Here is a 22,556-nt window from a genome sequence, read left to right as displayed (position 1 = left end):
TCATCTTTCCCTCTCTACATCCCCAAAATAAATAAATAAAAAATCTAGGCAAATATCTACAACTCTTTCCTAAATGACTCAGGTGAGTGTAAACCTTTGTCAAATAAAAGAAATTTTTTTTCAGAAATTCAGACCAATATGTATTTCACAACAGAATAAGTTGAGGACAGACAAGTAATTCACTTTTAAAGTAACTTTTCTGATTGGTCTTTCTTGCTTATATATGGCATTGCAATCCAATATTTGCTTTTTTAAATGACTCCACTTGATACTCTGGATCATCCCACTATACAAAGATCTGTACAAAATACACACCAAAATTCCTGTAGCAAGAGGCATATGTGAAAGGGATGCATAAATATATCAACCAAATTTCTGGTAATGAAAGTGGATCTGGCTAATGTAACAGGCGAACCCAAACAAAGCTACCTGTACATAAATACTGCACCACCACGTAGACCACCATGTACAAAATAGTAAGCTTTATTGAACCGCAGAAAACACATAAAATCAATTAAAAACCACCAGAAAGAACCTATTTAGACACATGATAATGTCAAACAATAACAAGGCTCCTCACCTCAAATTGCTGAGGTTTGAGGTGAGGAGCCTTGTTATTGTTTGACATTATCAAGTGTCTAAATAGGTTATTTCTGGTGGTTTTTAATTGATTTTATGTGTTTTCTGCGGTTCAATAAAGCTTACTATTTTGTACATTCTACATGGTGGTGCAGTATTTATAAACAGGTTGCTTTTTTTTCCGCCTGTTTCATGACTTGATTATCCTGTACTTTGTACACCATTTACACCACGGAGTGCAGATGCCTTAACAGATGTATATTACATGGATCTGGCTAATGTGAGATACACTTTTTTAGTAAACTGCCTTTTGAAATACCGCTGAATAAGCCTATTAAGACAGTTTGGCAAAATGTGTAACTTTTTTTTTCTCTATATTCTGTTACTTAGCATTAGTCTTATCATTTTGCTTAAATGCTGCAAATGTCTGATATGAAATAGTACCTCCTGTAATCTTTGTCAGCTCTGAACATACAGTAAAGGGTTAACAGTAGAAATGACACAATGCAAATCAGTGGACAGCCCATGGCAAGGAGCTGGGATGATTGGCTTGAGGGGCTGTCATTCGGGCATAACAGCCGGCTTTTCATGCTTAGTAAGGGGAAGAGCTGGGAAAATCTCCTACAGTGAAACACATGGAAACTGAAGACCCCAGAGAAGACAGGACTGAAAGGAATCACACTCTCAAAGCAAGCTATCTCCAAGTATAAAATAGAACTATATGCTTCCTATATGAAACTGCAGCAGCCACAGCAGCATGTCGTCTGCATTGCACACTCCTGTTAATTATTTCCACTAATAATTTTCTTTAGAGGTGGAACAGCAAGCAATGGAATAAATACTGGAATGCAATAAAACCATTCAACTTAAAAAAAGTAAAATGAGTAGAACTTGAAGCTTCATGACATGTTTGTGTATATAACTTCTGGAATGGGACTATTTTTTTTATGTGAACTTTTTGGTGCATGGAATACAGCTAAATTAAATCCATTATTGTAATAGTAAGCCAAGTTCCCTTTGGATTAGTGTGGAGAACGTTGCAATAGTGTGGTGACATGGAAGTGAGCCTAGGCTTATGGTCCTTGCTACTTGCTCTTGTTTCTTTCGAGGTGAGTTGAAGTTGATCTGCAACTACTGGAAAAGTAAGCCATGGAGAAAACTTAACTGAATATATTGTTTCCCTTTCTTTTACCATGTGAATACTGCATATCACAAAGAACGCACGAGTGTTTGCTGCATCTTGGAGATCTGTAGCAGAAAGAAACCTGAGCTCTTTATTTCTGCCACTACACCGTGACCTGTCAGATTTCATTGAAAACTCTGGTGAGTATACTGCAAGGACAGGGTGCTAATTTGTTTTTCTGTAGATTAGCTCTTGTTGGTCTGTAGAACAACTGGCAAGAGATAAGATCCATGATAAATACATGTATGGCTAGTTTATATTAGCATTAGGATGTACACTGTCTTTTTCCTTATCCTTCTATAGATGAAATACAATAAATATTTAAAGCTTAACTAATACATATTGTAAACCTATACTTAACTGTTATTTTTTCCCAGGAACAATGTTTCATTACTAAAAAAACTGCATTGAACCTTTTAAAGCGAACTTTTTGAAATAGCCAAAAATGTAAAGGTCTGTAACTGTGTCTTTTGCACTGTGTGTCAAAGAATACAGATTTACAGAATACATGGTCCATATTGTCATGTCCTAGCTGCAAAGTCATTGAGAAGTGACAAAAATAAGCACTTTATTTTGACTTTGTTTTCCTTTAGCTGTGTTTTTGCCTAATTTTCTAATACAGTACAGTTGGGGGACGAGGCACCCAGGTAGAGATAACACTGAGTTAAAATCAACTAAAATGTAAAAAGAGGTGGCATACCTCAAAGGATGACACTAGATCTATGATAAGGAATTGTATTCAGAGGATTGGCAAAGCAATGGCAAAACGTTTTGTGAACTAGTATCTACTTCCTCAGGCCAATAATTAGTACAAATATAAAACACAGCCAAGCTTTGAGCTTCCTCCAAGACTTCATAATATACTGCACTATCTGGGCTTCTGTGGTCTCTGTGTTTCTTTTTTTAGAAGGTGTTGTGACATCTTACTCCCCCCTTTTAATACAGTATAGGTTTACTTTAATATGAAAGTACAAATGATAATTGTGATGAGCAACACCACTCAGCCAAATTAGATCACAGAAAAGGGGAAATAGTGTTGGCTGCTGTGGGATACTATACTTAGCAATTTGTCTGTTTAAATCACTTTGAATAAGTGTATGTTAGAAAAATTGGCAAAACTCTTTTGCTTCCTAAATGTCCTCAATTATTTGCCATCAGCCTTGTTAGTATGTTAATAATGTGTCACGGATAGGCTTTGACAGTTTCTGGGCTACTCACACTAAGGAGTCATGCTTTATAAATATAGACAGCTTGATTTATAGAAATGATCATCTGAGGAAATGATTTTGTTTCTAAATTAATGACTTGTCACATTTTTTTCACAGCTGGACAAAAAATTACATTATTAAAATTTTCTATCGTTGACATTGTACACCGTTCTAGATAAAGTAGAATGTAATGTGCACATGCATGGGATGGGACAGCTGTTGTGAAGAATTTTGTTTGCTGACTTTCTGTGCCATCTGCACACATACCAGTGTGCCTTTATTCTTTATATAGTATTGCAATCTAATAAGACAAATGTGGTACAGGGACTCTGGAGATAACTTGACATATGCTTCAAATGGGACCAGTGGCATAGCTATGGAGCAATTGGGCACAGTGCATTGTAAGTTTTATATTGGGCCTCCTGAAACACCTTATGCATAACAATTGATATGGAGCACCAAACCATGCTAAGGAGAGCCAGTGTCAGAGAGGCTTACACAAGGGAGGGGAACTGTTTAGCCACTATTAAAAGCACATATAGACATGATCATTATCAACGTAGCACCAATGAAGGACTAGTACAGTGGTTAAAGCAAGAACCTTGGTTGGTCCCTCTGGTCCATGGGCAACCTCTGAATGAGGCATATCCAATGTAACCATAACTGTTCAACTCCCCCTGCTCCATTAGTAGTGCACTGGTAAAAGAGTACATTGGATCCCTCATTCATAGAGACCCCCAACTAGCACTTGTAACCCATCAGTGGATACAACACAGAGCACAAAGTGGTAGAGATAAAGCAGAGCAGAGAGAATGACTGGCACGGGGTGAACCTACTCTTACAGCAGGTCTCTAATTTATCCATAAATTGTCACCTCAATTTGTTTTCTTTTTGCAGTCTGTTTCACCTTTAAGCGCATTGTTATTGCTCTACACTTTGCACATTTTACCGCAAGCTAGAAACACATTACAACTGACATTAATTAATGGACTCATTGCATTTCATTTTTTATCATGTTTGAGTAAAAGAATTACAGGTAGTCTTCAACTTACAGACACCCTGACTTAAGAAAAAATGGCCTGCCGATACGAACAGGTCAAAAATGTAAAATTTGATTTCGTGTGATCAAGTAAAAAAAAATATTTTCAAAAAGACTTTGTAGTTTGTGAAAAAAAAAATCTATTTAAAAAAAATCACAGATCGTTTTTAAACTGGTAAAATGACATTTCACTGTGGTACACTTTAGTACTGTATATAGTGAGTTCCGAGTTCTGCTTATGCATTTTATACATTTTAAAGCAAACCTGTGATCCAGTGCTGGGACCCTTTGGAAGTTTGCATCCGTACTCCCATCCATGAACGAGCGTGGCCGCACTGCATAGGACGCCTCGATTTTTCTGCCAAGCCTGAGCTTGGAGACGCGTGGTTGTGAACTTCTAGAGGGTCCCAGTGCTGGATCGGTGATCTTGAGGAGGACATGGGAAGCACAAAGGAGGAAAGAAGGAGGTGTACCACAGAGGTGGCAAAGACAGGGACACGGAAGGCATGGGGTAACAGAGGTGACACAGAAGGAGACAATGATGGTACAGAGGGGGGGGGGCACAAAGGAGGTGCAGGGGACAGAGATGGCACAGTATTCTGACTTATGAGCTGATTCAGGTTAAGAATGAATCTACCCTAGCTCATTTGTTTAACTGTGAACTACCTGTATAGAATAATATATTGTATATGACCATGGATGTGTACGTTTTAACGCATACAAATGAGCAAGGCCAACTTCAGGTGAAATGGGGCACTGGACAAAAGTTAACGTGGGCCATTCCAAACCAGTACCCTCCAAAGTAGCAGTAGTTGGCCTTTGTCCGCTCCCCCATCACCCTTTTTATAGCAGCATTAAGTGGTCTTTGTCCCCACCCCCTAGAGAGCAGAGTTGATGGGGGAGGTTGCCTTAAGTGTAGTAGTTAGGGTTAGGTTATCGACCAGATGATATAAGGTATCACATAAGGATCATAAGGTATCACAGATGAAGTGCATACATAAGGAGCATCATAAGGTATCACAGATGAAAAGCACAAACCCACATTTGCTTTACCAATAATCTAATTATCAAGGGCCGGCTTTCAACCTCATGGTGTTGAATTTATATAGTACATGCTTCCTAGGGCTCATGTGATCCCAAGGCACACCTACATGCCCCTCCCAAAAACCTGGGTGCGTGTGTGGGTACAGTTACTCCTAGTAGTGCTTGCGTGTATGTGTGTGCGTGTGTCATAAGAGGTATTACTAACAGACAGCTGTACTTGCAGTCACAAAGCAGCCCAACCATTTAAACTCAATTTTTCCCATGCCAGTGCCTTGCTCTGGCACTCTCCTGGTAGCCACTAGTGAGAAAGCCTTGAAGCATGGTGCAGGCAAGTCGGTGGTGGATAACCCAGCCACTAACAACTTGCTAGTATCATACCTGAAGAGGCAGACTGCTGTATTGCTTGAGAAATGCTGGCTTCTTCAGTTCTCTTGCTTTTTATTTGGTATCACATTTTTTGGCTGGCTACTGCTACAATTAAGGGACAATCAGTTGAGAAGGAGGGAGTAATCGTTTCTTTTCTGCTGGGCCAAATTTGAGGAAAAGCTACAAAGACCCAAGGCGAGTCTTCCATGTCTGTTTCACTCTGTGTGAACACATAGGAGCATGGAAGTCCAACACTATTGTACCATGTTTATTTGCAGTGTGGTACAAACAGATGCAAATGCATAGACGTAATCTTCAACATGGATACAATAAAACAGTTCTGTATAGTGTACTTATTGTTGCTGGCGACACTTGTGAGGGAGGGGAGCCTGGCAGTGGGTGCCGTGTGGTGTACATCCTTACAACTGTTTTGCAATGGGGGTTATCTAACTTCTTCACTTCATCTGAGACCATATAGTGCACCATGGCCTTATGGTTCACTATATGACGACATGGTGAAGGCACTCACTCCTCAGCCCCACCCACCTACGTGGTTCTCATCCTGGTTGGACGATTCATCAGGGTGCTAATGAGCAGGAGCACTCCCTCTATTTTTATGGTGAGCTAAACTTGCATTCAACCAATATTGGATAGTGAGTTAGTATGATGTCACATGATTCATTCATTCTGCCTAAGCCTTGCACTATTCACAATAGGCTTTATAAGTGGCAGAGACAGATAAATGTCAGTGTCTGTAGGAGGAGAGGCGATAGCTACTTCCTAGCTACTTGGGTCTTACCTAGCTTCCTTAACCATTCCATGGTATATTTTTCAGAGTATGACATCGTGTTGGCTTATGAAGTGGACAGAGATGGGAATTACATAACAGACGAGATCAGCCACAGCCAGAGAAGAAAAAGATCAGTCGACAGAAGTCCAGTTCATCTCAGAATTCATGGATTTGGTCAGGATATGCATTTAGAACTACAAGCATCTGATAACCTTATAGCACCTGGTTTTAAGATTCAAGTATTTGGAGAAGGACAATCTAAATCCACTGATGTGTACTCATTGCACGACTACTGTTTTTATCAAGGAAAGCTGCTTTTCCATGAGAATTCTGCAGTGGCACTTTCAATGTGTAATGGCCTGGTAAGTGTGAACGGCTTTAATACTTAGTAATCATTAACAAACTGTTTCCCATCCCCTTCTTGCCCCACTGGAGGTGTGTTTAGCTTCTAAAGGCAACAATGGTTAATTTGCATATATTCAGCAGTGATGCACTGGGAGACATCTCGGAGCTCACTCCAACCTGAATTTTCGCAAATTCTTTCTGTTTTAAGAGAGCAAACTTTTGTTTTCCATAGCATTTTAGTAAGGGGGCTTTTAGGACCATTGTAGTCTCTCACACACTCCAATGAGTTCTGGGTCATCATGAGCTTGCTGGTTAGTCTGTACCTCTGGGTGTTTCAAGACCTACTCCATAGAGCGAAACTAATCCATGCCATGCACTGATGAGGATCAACCAATCTGAAATAGTCTGTATGCATGTTGGATTATTATGGCTCTGGACACATCATTGCATTCCAGCGGTTCTGGAGGTGTGTTTAACTTCTAAGGGCAACAATGGTTAATTTGCATATATTCAGCAGTGATGCACTGGGAGACATCTCGGAGCTCACTCCAACCTGAATTATCGCAAATTCTTTCTGTTTAAAGAAAGCAAACTTTTGTTTCCCATAGCATTTTTGTAAGGGGGCTTTTAGGACCATTGTAGCCCCTTACACACTCCAATGATTTCTGGGTCACCATGAGCTTTCTGGTTAGTCTGTACCTCTGCATGAAAAACAACAAGATTATTAGGTGTTGTTTTAACAATTTGCTGAAATATGTAATGGTTACAATTCTTCTATTATCAAATTTCCACAATATTGTACACAAGCGTGTGACCATATGATGCATTTGAAATGCATACTAGCAAAATAAATTTAAAAAAATATAATGAAAGGCTTGCATGTGGCATTTTTCAAAGGAAAAAAACTGACCTGGGAAATAGAAAGTGAGTGAGAGAGAGAGAGAGAGAGAGAGAGAGAGAGAGAGTTTGTCTCTCTACTGATAATCTTCATGAGCATAATTTATTTTAGAAGCATCAGTTTGCATTGTGTTTAGGACAATGGTTTTCCACTGTGTCTTCTATGCCTGACAATTGCTTTGCCATGACAACTTCCTGGGCAATTATCCATCCTGTGAGTCTGTCAAAGACAGTTGTCTGTATTATGTTTACTTTGCAACAAAGAAGCCACCAACTTAGATATTTAGTGGCCCTTTCTAGGAAAAGGAGAATGTTAAGAAAATGTTTCCAAGGCTTTACCCTGCTTGACAAGCATTTCACTAGTTCTTAGAAAGAAGGATTAATTGTGTACTGTAATTACTGTTACTGAACTGACTTGTCACTATGGTGAAAGCTCACCATAGCTACCATGCTTTTGGTTATTAAAAAATGTAACCCAACAGGGTTTTACAGTATCATAAATTGTAAACAAAAAGTTATTAAAGTGGAACTATTGCTAAAGCTATCAACACTGCACATAGTGCATGGGCACTGAGATAAAGTTTGAGGTGGAGGAACACAGACTGGCAGAAGGCCTTCCTGCCATTCGTAGTGGTTTCACCAACTCCAATGCAGAGCCACGCAGTGGAGGCTTGCCAGTGAGGGTCAGCAGGTGGCAGGCTGGCAGCAGGCCTGCCTGCCATTCGTATTGGTGTCACCACATCCAATATAGAGCCACGCAGTGGAGGCTTGCCAGTGAGGGTCAGCAGGTGGCAGGCTGGCAGCAGGCCTGCCTGCCATTCATATTGGTGTCACCACATCCAATATAGAGCCACGCAGTGGAGGCTTGCCAGTGAGGGTCAGCAGGTGGCAGGCGGGCAGCAGGCCTGCCTGCCATTCGTAGTGGTGTCACCAATTCCAGTGCAGAGCCACGCAGTGGAAGCTTGCCAGTGGTGGACAGCAGGTGGCAGGCTGGCAGCAGGCCTGCCTGACATTTGTAGTGGTGTCACCAACTCCAATTTAATTTAATTAATTTAATTTAATTTGAGAAAAAAAAAACTGTCAATGTTATTTAGAAAAAAATGTAATGTATAAAAAAAATGTAATTTTGTTATTTAGAAAAAAATGAATTAGTGCACTGGGTTGTGGAATAGGCCCTGGGGAGCTGGGGTGATATACCTGCGCGGACCATGCTTTGCAGACTAGGTATCAGTGGGTAGATGGACTCTTGCCCAAACTCTGTGTGCCAGAGATGCAGTGACTTGGCTCTGCACATGATGGCGCAGGTTTACACAGACAAATTTAATTTGAGAAAAAACTGTCAATGTTATTTAGAAAAAAATTGAATTGTTATTTAGAAAAAACTGTCAATGTTATGTATAAAAAAATGTAATTGTGTTATTTAGAAAAACATTTAATTGTTATGTAGAAAAAAAAATGTTATTAGTGCACTGCGGTATGGGTAGGCCCTGGGGAGCTGGGGGTGATGGTACAGTTTGGGGATTGTCTTTTTGGAAAATACGTTTTTCCCCGGTACCTTCCACTGCGGTGTCCCAATGGCAACAAATTCTCTGAAGGCCTCAGACTCCACCAGCTTGAATGGTAAAAGCTGGTGGGCTAACAGTTACGACAAGCCAGCTGTCAGACGCCGGACAAGGGGGTGCCTTGAAGACATTGGCTTCTTCTGCTCCAAAACTTCCTTGTCAGAAAGCTCACTGAGGGCAGATGATGAGCAGGAACTGCTCAAGGTGAGAGGCGGCAGAGTGGAGGGTGGTTGAGAGGTGGCAAGGACAGCAGAGGTTGACGTGGCTGAAGATGCTGCTGGACCAGGAGGAGGAGGGTGGCTTTGAGTTTGTGTGCTGCTTTTATTCATGTGTGCATCCCATTGGTATTTGTGTTTTGCAATCAGGTGCCTTTGCAAAACAGTTGTCCCTAGGTGGGTGTTGGACTTCCCATGACAGTTTCTTTTGGCAGAGGTGGCAGATGGCATTGCTGCTATCAGAGGCAGACACACACACAAAAGCCACACCGGTAAGTTTTGGAATGACGGCATTCTGGTGGTGGCAACAGCAGGCGTTGAAGGGCTGACCCCAGGGGCTGATACATGCTGCCTGACAGTGCCACTAGCTCCTTGCGACGAGCTTCCCCTGCTCCTTACATTTCTTCTCCTCCTCCTCTCTGTCTCCCCATCTGAACTTTCCCCCTTTTCATCTCCTCTTGCGGGCAGGGGCGTAGCAATAGGGGGTGCAGAGGTTGCGACCGCATCGGGGCCCTTGGGCCAGAGGGGCCCCGTAGGGCCCTCCCTGAACTGCAGTATTAGCTCTCTATTGGTCCTGTGCTCATAATAATCACTTCTATAGATACTATGAATAGTGGTAATCATTAACAAGCTGTTCCCCATCCCCTTTTTGCACCTCTGACACTGTAGTTGCCATTGGCAGGTTTTGGTGTGCCGCATCAATTGTTATGAATAGAGTGCTGGGGGGGGGGTTTCATGTAAAACTTGCATCGGGGCCCTGTTAAGCTTGGAGGTGTAATCTCCACAGTCAGCATGTAACACATAAGCTGACGTGAAGGAGGTACACACACCAGCACAAGGAATCAGGATATCCCCAGTTTAGTGGAGGAGAGGACTGACTCCAATAGGAGATTGTGGTGCACAGAGCCGGTGCAGATCCGAACAGCCACAAACAACACTTTCGTAATAACGTCTCAGCGCAAAGTAGCGCTGAGCGCATAAACCAGGACTGAGGAGATCAGGACAGGTAGACAGAATGAACGCCTGCTTAACTAGCCACTACTTAGTGACAGAAAGCGTCCACAACAAGACAGACTGGAATGAGGCAGCCAATGCGTAGCAGCGATGGCGTGCCTCACAAAGACAGGACAGGATAGCCAGGAAATAGGAGGATCAAGATAGATGAACGTAACACAGACAAATATACAATAAGTATGTTTTCCTAGTGTATTACAATTACAGCTATCAATGAAACTATTTGTAACGTCTGACTAACATATGTATATATCGGCAATGAACCGACATATGACATAAGCAGGAACACTGACTAGCACTGGAGCAATACAGGGAACAGGACTCAGAAGGATTCGCTATCTCTTCGCAGAGATGAACGCAATCCACAAACGGTAACAGGACAGGATTCAGAAGGATTAGTTATCTCCTCGCAGAGATGAACGCAATCCACAAACAGGACCAGGAGCAGGATACTAGCTCAGCACGGGTGATCACGATACGCGCAAACTACCAAAACGTGCTGGAAGGCTGACTAACTGAACACAGGAAATAAACAGTTCGTGTACGTATATATCAGCGACACTGATGTATCAACGTAACACGAATACAAGGAAAATAACAAAATGCGCAAGTATGCGTATATATTGGCGATGAACCAATATATGACACAAGACAAGCAGAGTAACAACTTCTAGAACAAGAGCAGAACTAGGAGGACTCGCTGACCCCTTCGCAGGAGTCAGCGCAGTCCACACGGACTAGGAACGAGGTGGGGCACGAGCAGAGTAACAGACAGAATCTGAGACTATGGTAGCCCATCAAGCATTGCAGGAAGCAGTTCTTTATACTGAGGTCATCCAATGGGAGCAGACCTGCAGATTCCCACACAAGTGAATGGTAATTAATCACAGGCTGACAGCAGGAAAAGGCAGACAATGATATGCAGCCTGCAGGAAAGGGATTGCCCCTCCATTGCAGCAGACAATGTTTGTTTACACAAAAGCATATTAAACTGTCATTAACTTCAGAGCGACTGCAGATGGAATCAGCAACTAGTTTAAGTGCAAACCAAACTATGCAAGCAAATGCATGTAATGACATCAGAACTGCTTGGGTTGCAATACCACTGCAGCCAGCAGTAAACGCTGCAGACATGATCTTAACATTACCCCCCCCCCCCCTTAAAAGCGGATACCAGACGCTTTTCAAAACTGAAATTCCCGACAAAACAATCTGACTGATAATTCATGATGACCGGGACAGCCCGGCAAGACCAAATTCCAGAATCAGTCCCCACCCATCAGAACCAGAACCTACAGAACCATGCCCGTCAGCACTACAAGCCTCAGTGTGACACCCATCAGAACCACGACTTCCAGAAAAAAGCCCCCAGAAACTCTCTGAGCGATACCCACCGCCTTCCAGGGACTGTCCAAAAACGCCAAAGCCTTTGCAATGCCCACCGGAACTGTACTTACCAACACAAAACCCACCGTTGAACCAGTCCAAGGTACCAGGACAAGTTTCCTCAGAGATCTCCCAGAACACTTGGAAGCTCCAAAGAGATCCCCACAGGTCAGAACGCCCCTTAGGCTCACATGGAGAACTATCAAGAACCCCTATGGAACCCAGGGCAACTCTAGAGTCAGGGTCACAAGGACAAACATCAAGATCAGGGCTTTTAGGGACCAGAACCATCTCCGGGCATGCAGGCCAACCGGCAACATCAGAACATGTCTCCACTAGGGAAGCATGTGAGCACGCTAACACAGACACACTTGGGCACTCTGGCATACGAAGCACATCTGGGCACACCGGCACAAGAGAGACCTCTGGGCATGTCAAGGAACTGCGAACCTCAAAGTCAGTCAAGACAGGACCGAAACCAGGACTGGGCAAAAAAAATCATCATGACTAGACTTCACAGTTACTGGATTCTCACTAAAAAATGCAGGATCAGACTTAGATGTCTCTGATTCCAGCAAGGTTATTAACAAATCATGTTCAGGGGCATTTACAAGACAGGACAAATCTTCTGATGTATGCACCGAACTAGACAGGGTTCCCATAACTTCTTCTGGACTAGACAGAGACTCATCAAATACACTGGATTGGAGCTCATGAAGGGCTGCAAAACAAGTCAGTATTGCAGCAATCCCCACTGAACTAGGCAAAACTGAGGAACTCACTGGACAGGAAGGGGACTCTGGAACTTCTGCCACACCGGCCAGAAAACCAGAATTTTCCAGGATACAGGGCTGGGTTTCAGAAACACTCATTAACCCGGACTGCAATTCTGAGATTTCTATTATTTTTTCCAGCGAGTCAGAATTATCCATGTTACAGGGCAATACTTCTGAAACATTCAGAGGACAGGGCTGAAGTTCCCTGACTACTGTGATATCAGAGAGGGACTCAACATCTTTAGCTAAATCAGACTGTGTACAGGGCAAGGTATCAAAAACGCTTGCTGACAGAGACAATGTTTCAATAGCTTCTGCTTCTCTGGGCAGAGATTCATCAAGTTTTATTAGAGCAGACTGTAATTCCAAAACAGTTGCTAAACAAGAGAATACTACTGCAACACCCACTGAAGTAAGCAGTGCCTCAGACTCCTCTACTAGAGGATCTGAAGTATCCAAAGTACTGGGTGAAACATAAGACTCTGCGACCACAGCTTCACTGGACAGGATCACTGAACAGGCCATATCGCAGGGCAAAACCATGGAAGCACCTGCTGGACAGCATAATGATTCTGTGACCTGAGCTTCATTGGGAAGATCTACTGCACAATTCATGGTACAGGGCAAATTTACTGGAACATTTTCTGAACAAGGTAATAATTCTACGATTTCAGGTTCACATAGCAGATGCTCTGAGCTATTCACGAAACTAGAGCGAGGTGTAGAGACAGGAAGATCAAGACACAATGTTTGTGCATCTGAAGCACTATTCAATTGTAAAATTGGGAAATTCAGATGCTGGTGTTCTGAGGTTTCTAGACAGGATTGCTGGGACTCAGAAACTAATGTAGTGCATCTATTGGCATCTGCTGGATCAGACAGGAGTTGAACTTTATTAACACAGGCAAATTCTACAGAGGTATTTGCAGAGGCAGGCAAAGATTTTCTAATGTCTGTTTCCCTGAACAAAGACTCATGAGTACTGGCTAGGCTGGACTCAGAAGTCAGCAGGACCTCTGGGTCCTCTGCTGAGAAATTTGTGCAGGGCAAGGTTAAGGAAGTATTAGTAATTTCTGTCTTACTGGGAAGTAACACTGAGTTATCAATGGTACAGGGTGGAATTACAGGAACTTCAATTTCACACAAAAGGAGCTCTGAATCACTCGCTGAATCAGCCAAAGGTGCTGAAGCAGGCGAGTCCTCAGGAACTGAGGAAGTGGAACAATCTCCAATTGACAGTGTGTCTTCCCTGGTATCAACTGATTGAATCGCATAAAAATCGTCCAAAATCATTCTCCACACATCGATCAATGGAGCCACAAAGTCATACCCACACACACCAGTCTTTATTAGGTTATAAGCCGACTTAATGCATGCATTCAATACTAATTCACTTTTTGCACTGTAAAAATGACAAAATGAACTTGCATCTTTCTTCCATTCATAGACCAGGGCTTCCATCTCTCCTTTCTCAAATGGAGGATCCCATGCATATTTAACAGCTGAGCATTCAGGTTGATCATAGTTTGCAAATGTGTTTGTGGCAGAAACATACATTGGGTTATTTAGCAGGCGATTGGCCGATTTCTTATTCCTAAGGATCTCCAATACCTGTAGCAAGTGTTGAACTGTAGTGTATGCAAATTTCCCTTGCTGCACGAATAAATTGATCTGTTCAATACTCTGTAATATATCTTCATAATCATATTCAGATAATTCATTTAAACAAGAACTCTTATTTTCCCTGGCTAGCAATGAAAGTTCATTAGTAGTTTCACAGGTCCATTTGACTCCCCTGAATGGTGACTGAATTTCATTATCTGCTAATGGCGGAGTCTCATTACAGATCTGATGCGCAGTTGCTAAGGGCAATGACTCCGCTGATTGTAACGCTTTTCTTTTGGAGCGTTTACGTTTGGCTTTAGACCCTGCTGCCTTAGGTGATTTATTCAAAGCAGAAGAAAAGTTATCAGAACAATTATCTGCTTGCTGAGTATCTTTGTAAGCAGTAGAAGGAGCAGCTGATTGACAAGCTGCCAGGAGCTTACCAAAAGGGCTAGGCAAATCGGTTTTGCGCAGCCAGTTATGGATCACAAACGCTAGAAATTCCAGTGGTCTCTCTTTTAAATTGGTATGATCCAAGACATCGTAGGCCCACTGAAACAATCTTCCCTTAAATAAAACATAAACTAGCTGGGGGGCCCACGTTGAAACAGGAGTAGCCTGGAGCTCGGGATTGGCCAGGAACCTGGTACATTCAGAAAAAAACTCATTTTCTGTTTCAGAATTAAGTTTCTCAAATTTCTTAAAGGAACAGGAACCATAACAAACAGTGTCATTTTTGCTGGAACCCCCCCCCCCCCACAATGGGAATTGGTAATGGGGCTACCATAATGTTAAGCTTGGAGGTGTAATCTCCACAGTCAGCATGCAACACATAAGCTGACGTGAAGGAGGTACACACACCAGCACAAGGAATCAGGATATCCCCAGTTTAGTGGAGGAGAGGACTGACTCCAATAGGAGATTGTGGTGCACAGAGCCGGTGCAGATCCGAACAGCCACAAACAGCACTTTCGTAATAACGTCTCAGCGCAAAGTAGCGCTGAGCGCATAAACCAGGACTGAGGAGATCAGGACAGGTAGACAGAATGAACGCCTGCTTAACTAGCTACTACTTAGTGACAGCAAGCGTCCACAACAAGACAGACTGGAATGAGGCAGCCAATGCGTAGCAGCGATGGAGTGCCTCACAAAGACAGGACAGGATAGCCAGGAAATAGGAGGATCAAGATAGATGAACGTAACACAGACAAATATACAATAAGTATGTTTTCCTAGTGTATTACAATTACAGCTATCAATGAAACTATTTGTAACGTCTGACTAACATATGTATATATCGGCAATGAACTGACATATGACATAAGCAGGAACACTGACTAGCACTGGAGCAATACAGGGAACAGGACTCAGAAGGATTCGCTATCTCTTCGCAGAGATGAACGCAATCCACAAACGGTAACAGGACAGGATTCAGAAGGATTAGTTATCTCCTTGCAGAGATGAACGCAATCCACAAACAGGACCAGGAGCAGGATACTAGCTCAGCACGGGTGATCACGATACGCGCAAACTACCAAAACGTGCTGGAAGGCTGACTAACTGAACACAGGAAATAAACAGTTCGTGTACGTATATATCAGCGACACTGATGTATCAACGTAACACGAATACAAGGAAAATAACAAAATGTGCAAGTATGCGTATATATTGGCGATGAACCAATATATGACACAAGACAAGCAGAGTAACAACTTCTAGAACAAGAGCAGAACTAGGAGGACTCGCTGACCCCTTCGCAGGAGTCAGCGCAGTCCACACGGACTAGGAACGAGGTGGGGCACGAGCAGAGTAACAGACAGAATCTGAGACTATGGTAGCCCATCAAGCATTGCAGGAAGCAGTTCTTTATACTGAGGTCATCCAATGGGAGCAGACCTGCAGATTCCCACACAAGTGAATGGTAATTAATCACAGGCTGACAGCAGGAAAAGGCAGACAATGATATGCAGCCTGCAGGAAAGGGATTGCCCCTCCATTGCAGCAGACAATGTTTGTTTACACAAAAGCATATTAAACTGTCATTAACTTCAGAGCGACTGCAGATGGAATCAGCAACTAGTTTAAGTGCAAACCAAACTATGCAAGCAAATGCATGTAATGACATCAGAACTGCTTGGGTTGCAATACCACTGCAGCCAGCAGTAAACGCTGCAGACATGATCATAACAGGCCCACAGCTCCTAAGCTACGCCACTGCTTGCGGGCATCTGAACTTTCCCCCTTTTCATCTGCTCTTGCGGGCACCCACGTGACATCCATCCATCATCATCATCAACTTCTTCACTTGTCTCAGACACCTCCAAATAGGCACCAACAACGGGTAGTACATCCTCATCATCATCATCCTCACACCTTACATCCATATGCGTATTGAAGCCTAACTGAGGCACATCACTTGGTGTGACATCCTTATCGCCTTCATCTTCTGCCAATAATGGTTATGCATCACTAAATGCATCACAGGGATGTGTGAATAACTCCTCTGACATATCAAGTGGAGCAGCTGCAGTGCTAGTGTTGGCTGCCGGGTGAGTGGGGGTGGTAAGTTGTTGTGGGGTGCGCGAAGCAGAGCAGGAGGAAGACGGTGCGTTAATGAGGTTCCGTGCGGAAGCTGTACAAGATGGGGTACGCTGTGTAAACCAGTCAACTACATCCTCAGAATTTTGGGGGTTGAGGGTATGTGCCCTATGAACACTGTGCATTCTTCCAAGGCCACAGGAAATCACAGCAGTACAACTTCAAGGACACTTGCCGGGTGGCCTGCCTCTGCCTGTCATTTTTTTTATTTGGGGTACTGTGCCTGCTACAAGTGAAAAGGAATGCACTGGAGATTGTACTATGCCTGCAACTGAATGTGGCAACAACAATAGCAATAGTGGGCACAGCTCTGGGTGTCAGTGGGTTGTGTGCAGTAGTGTCAGGCACAGCAATATGCAATAGTTTAAACACAATACAGTGGTAAATAAGTCACTGGAGTAGTACTCTGTGCGTAATGTGGCACGCAATTATAGTAGTGGGCACAGCTCTGGATGTCAGTAGGCTGTGTAGTATCAGACACAGCGATATGCAATTGTTCAAACACAATATAGTGGTAAATAAGTCACTGGAGTAGTACTCTGTGTGTAATGTGGCACACAATTATAGTAGTGGCCACAGCTCTGGGTGTAGGTGGGCTGTGTAGTATCAGACACAGAGATATGCAATATTTCAAATACAATACTGTGATAACAGCAGCACTGGAGTACTACTCTGTTTGTGTCTAATGTGACACACAATTATAGTAGTGGACACAGGGCAAAGCTCTGGGTGGGTGACTGTGGGCTGTGGAGTGTCGCACAGACAAAAAAAAACAGCAGAAGGATGAAATAGCCCTCAGAAGGACTGTTTGGGGTGCTTTAACAGCAATCAGTCAGCAAGGAACAAAATAAACAGACCTAGCTAACGCTTTCCCTATCTAAGCAATGTGTTTCTCCCTTTCTCTCACTATTCCAGCCGAAGTCAGACTGAAACATGGCCGAATGTGTTTTTATAGGGGGTGGGTGGGCGTCTTTGAGGGAGTCTAGGCTGATTGGCTGCCATGTGCCTGCTGACTGTGATGTAAGGGGCCAAAGTTTAGCCCAATGATGATGTATGGGGCGGGTCAAATATTGCCATGTGCTCGCCGCTCGCATCTACAGTTATAAAGAAGTCTCGCTCTCTCCTGGATATCTTCCTATCTCTCTGGAAGGTCCTTTACTCAGATCAGATCTCATCTACCCATCCTTTATCTGTGGGAGTACCTCAAGGCTCTGTCCTTGGCCCCTCCTCTTTTACATCTACATGCTCGATCTTGGCAACTTAATCAACTCATTTGGGTGTCAATACCACTTATATGTGGACAATACATAACTTTACCTCTCGCCCCAGACCTTAACTCCCTCCTCACATATGATTCTGACACCAAGCCTTCCAATAGCTGACCTGAAACAAGACTGTCAACTTCTCTGTGATTGCCCTCGCTCCACCCTGTGAGTAAACCTTTATCCATTATCAAAGGCATATGCATCAAGTGACTATTTTCCACATATATTTTATCATTTATCATCTAACTCTAAAAACAAGGAACTTTTACTTAAAATAAATCCATGATCCAACTCTGTGTAGGAAGAAAGCATTTTGCACAGATCCTCTTTGATCTCAGTATGATTCCAAAGTAAAAGCTATCTAAACAAGTCTATTGTCTCTTATGCCTGGCATACACGGCTCGTTTCTTCCTTATCAATCGAGCCGCTGATGGCTCGATTGATAATATCCGACAGGTCCGATGACCGGGCGGGTAGATTCCTCGCTCGATCCCCGTGGGCGGACAATAGCGGGGAATTGAGCGGCTGATGAGGGATGCCTGCGGGGACGAGCGGGAATCCATCCGCACGCGCGGGTGAGCGGTGATGCGCCGGCATCGAGCTGCTGGCTCGATCCGGCGCATGAAACTCACCGTGTATTCCCAACATAATGTCAACATACAAATACTCATCAAAGGATCTTCTCTCTGCCTGCCCTCCAAAGAAACAATTACAAATGAACACCTCACTAGCTCTCCTCTTAAAATCCTTTGGGATACTCAGGAAAAGCAGGAGGGGGCGGAGAGGCAGTGGGTCCAAAAACAAACACCAGGAAAAGGGTAACAAGTTTGACAGTGAAGTCTAAAAAACATAGCTGTCTCCAGGAAAGCTCCATCACAGCCACACTCTGCAATGCCAGATCAATAAATAATAAAACTGCAACTATACATGACCTAATAGAGCTCTCTGATTTGAACTTTTTGATGGAGACCTGGCTTGGGAAACACGCAGGCCCAATTCTTGAAGCAACCGTGCCGACCAATTATTCAGTTTTTCACTGTGAGAGGCAAGACCGCAAGGGAGGGGGGGTTGCCATATGCTTCAGATCCTCTTTGAACATAAGGTCCTTGGCCATGGGCCCCATTGAATCCTTTGAATGCCTGGCTGCCCAACTCTCAGCAGAGAAAAACATCAACATATTGCTCATATACCGCCCCCCAGTAATGGTAATGATCCAGCCTTTCTTAAAGAGGAACTGAACTCTCAGTATTAAAATGTACCAACTAAATCCTTGTTAAAAAATCATAGTAAAAAAAGTGTACAATATAAGATTAAAAACATGTAAATATGATTTATGTGAGTAATCTTTAAATAAACCCCACCCCCTGTGACTTAGCCTGTCGGCAACTGTCCGGCAAGCTCGCAAAGAACATTGGGAAAGCTTCCTGTGAGTCAAATGCTGCGAGAGTTCCTGGTGTTTAAGACGTCATCAGGCAGCGCTTGAAGAATGAGAGCAGACAGTGGACCGGACCTGAGTGGTGATAGATCTGCATGACTAAGCACAGATAAGAAACACCCACCCTGCACAGAGAGAGCCCAGCAAAGAGGAAGGGGGAGAGAATCAGAGAACACAGATGAGCAGACAGCACTACAGGGAGCCTAGCAGATGTGAGAGGACAGGAGTGAGGGCAACAAAAGAAATGCAGCTGTGTGTGTGTGTGTGTGTGTGTGTGTGTGTGTGTGTGTGTGTGTGTGTGTGTGTGTGTGTGTGTGTGTGTGTCTGTGTCTGTTGATGTGTGTGTGTGTGTGTGTGTGTGTACGTGCGTGTGTCTGTGCATGTGTCTGTTGGTGTGTGTGTGTGTGTGTGTGTGTGTGTGTGTGTGTGTGTGTGTGTGTGTGTGTGTCTGTTGGGGTGTGTGTCTGTGCGTATGTGCATGTGTCTGTTGGGGTGTCTGTGCGCGCGCATGTGTGTGTCTGTTGGGGTTTCTGCCTGTTGGGGTGTGTGTGTCTGTTGGGGTGTGAGTGTCTGTGCGTGCGTGTGTGTATGTGTGTGTGTGTGCGCATGTCTGTGTATACACACACCTGCATTTCTTTTGTGGGCCTCACTCCTGTCCTCTCACATCTGCTGATTTGTGCATCTGAGACTTGTCTCCCACCTTTCAGCTGTTCAGCTATTAAGGTGGCCGTACATCAGCGGACCAACCAATCGAGCATCCAATTTGATTATTATAATCGAATTGGATGAAAACTGGTGCTGCCAAGTGCATGCCCGACCAACAAAGCTAACAATTTTGGGATGGAAATTGGCTGCATGGTCGATCGCACATGCTGCAAGATGTTGGGCCGAAGTTCGTTGGTCGGGTGCGTGGCGGTACGGCGGTCGATATGTGAACGAAGGACGAGACAACGAAACAACTGCAACCGCAATATATAAAGGTATGTAGTGTGTGCATTTATACATTACCTGTATGGTGTCAGCCTCCACGCGGTTTCCGTACATCTCGCCGGGTTCCACATACACGCCGGCAGCGCATAGTGTCTGACATCAGATGCTATGTGCCGCTAGCGTGTATGCCAGGGGCCCCAACCGCCCCAATTTCGGCGGGACGGTCCCGATTTTGGGGGGCCGTCCCGCTGTCCCGCGCTGCCCCCCCCCCCTGGTCCCGGCCGCTGGGGAGTGGTTGGGGAAAAAAAACGATCGAGGCACCAGCCCGGTATGCGGCATGGATGCCTGCCGCCCGCCGCCATTACCCTTCTCCCTCCCTCCCTCCTTATATGCCCCCCAGTGTCCCCTTCCCCCCGCAGAGTAAAATGGGCAGCGGTCGGAGCGGGCAGTAAGTCTTATCACTGCCTCTCCGCTGCGTACGGGGATCTCCTCTGATCTTCCTCCTTCCTGTGACGTCACAGGAAGCAGGAAGATCAGAGGAGATCCCCGTACGCAGCGGAGAGGCAGTGATAAGACTTACTGCCCGCTCCGACCGCTGCCCATTTTACTCTGCGGGGGAGAAGGGGACACTGGGGGCATATTAGGAGGGAGGGAGGGAGAAGTGTAATGGCGGCGGGCGGCGGCTATCCATGCCGCATACCGGGCTGGTGCCTCGATCTCTCTCTCTCCCCACCCACAGCCACCCTCTCCCTCCACCACCCCCCCCCCCCCCACCCACTGGCACCCTCACAGCGCCTCCCCTTTGGGAGTAATTAATAATTTGAAAAAAAAACTTTTTTGTGGGGTGGGGGTGACTAGGGGGTTGGGGGTGTGGCCAGGGGCATGGCCTAAATGTCCCATTTTTCAAAATCAAAATGTTGGGAGGTATGGTGTATGCGGCTGTTACCCGGCCAGATGGACGGACACCGGGGAGGCTGCGACGGGACAGGTGAGGTATAAACGCACACACACTACATACATTTATACGTTTTGGGGGCAGCGGTGGGGCGAACACGGCGGGCTCAGCAGATTCCCTGATGATTTCATGCTGAAATCAGACGGGAATCGGCCTGTAGTGTATGGGCAGATTCCACCAAGAGACAAATTTATCTCTAATCATATTCGACCAAGAGACACATTTATCTCTAATCAATTCTGATTAGGGATAAATTTGTCTCTTGGTCGAATCTGCCCATAATCCTCTGATGTATGGCCACCTTTAGTAATTCTTTGTGGTGTGTATTGTGGTGTGTACACTACTTAGCATAGATGGGTTTATGTCTGTGTTTTGTGTCTAAAGGTGGCCATACACCTAGCTATGTATGGGCAGATTCGACCAACAGACAAATCTCTCTCTTATCGAATCTGATAAGAGAGAGATCTGTCAGCTGCCCATACACCACTATACACCCCCACCATAAATCACACTGACAGCAGAGCATACACAAAAGCTGAAAAATGACAGGCTGGAAAACACAGGCAGACATTACATACACAGGCGCAGCCAGATGACATCACTGTAACTGACACTGTACACTACCACAGGCTAATTTGCATACTGCACAGTGATTGGAGAAAGCAGCTGCTTGAGGAAGAAGGGGTGGAGGAAGTAGAAATCAGCTGGATGGAACTGTAAACTTGCCAACCAATATATGGCTGCACACTGCAGTGTGAATGCATTAACAGAAACAAGGACATCTGATACTTATATTACAGCAAACATACATTTTTATTTATTAAAGCAGTATTAAGCAACACATCATATATTTTTATAGTATCAAATTTTAAGGTCAGTTCCACTTTAAGGAAATATCTGAACCCTTATCCTGCCTAACAGTGGAACACCCTAGATGGATCATCCTGGGAGATTTTAATGCAAGGGTGGATGATCACGACTCACACCTAGGAAGTAAACTACTTCTCATAATGAGTGAACTTGGTTTTTATCAGGCTGTCAACCTCCCCACCCACAAGAAAGGGCACACCCTAGATCTTATATTCCATTCCGAACTTTTAATATCACACACAGAAATAAACCCAGTGGTATGGTCAGACCACCACACCATCCACTTCTCGCTGACAGCACCAGCGATAAAACACAGAGGGAAAGAACTCATAAAATACCGCTCTTTTAAAGATGTCTCACCCCAGCACCTTCAGAATATCCTCAACTTCAACGGACTAACCAATCATTGTGCAGACCCAGACTCCATGGTCCTGATGTGCAACCATGCAGTGTCATCTGCTTTTGGTGCCCTTGCTCCAGTTCGCATTAAACGG

General features: G+C 44.2%; 1 protein-coding gene across 2 annotated transcripts in view; it reads left to right on the top strand.

Annotated features, from left to right (window-relative positions):
• Nucleotides 1-1,523: 1,523 nt before the first annotated feature.
• The window catches only part of ADAMTS16 (ADAM metallopeptidase with thrombospondin type 1 motif 16), a 161,162-nt gene continuing 140,129 nt past the window's right edge, over nucleotides 1,524-22,556 (top strand). For both annotated transcript variants that reach the window (XM_068234569.1, XM_068234567.1), the window contains exons 1-3: nucleotides 1,524-1,688; nucleotides 1,797-1,902; nucleotides 6,255-6,571. In XM_068234569.1, the coding sequence (XP_068090670.1) occupies nucleotides 1,635-1,688; nucleotides 1,797-1,902; nucleotides 6,255-6,571 (477 nt within the window). In that variant the 5' untranslated portion in view covers nucleotides 1,524-1,634. The remainder of the gene's footprint in view (nucleotides 1,689-1,796; nucleotides 1,903-6,254; nucleotides 6,572-22,556) is intronic.

Source organism: Hyperolius riggenbachi, chromosome 5 (assembly GCF_040937935.1).
Source record: "Hyperolius riggenbachi isolate aHypRig1 chromosome 5, aHypRig1.pri, whole genome shotgun sequence".
Taxonomy (NCBI): Eukaryota; Metazoa; Chordata; class Amphibia; order Anura; family Hyperoliidae; genus Hyperolius; species Hyperolius riggenbachi.
Note: the sequence above shows the minus strand (reverse complement) of the source record. Positions and strands in the feature narration are given on the sequence as shown.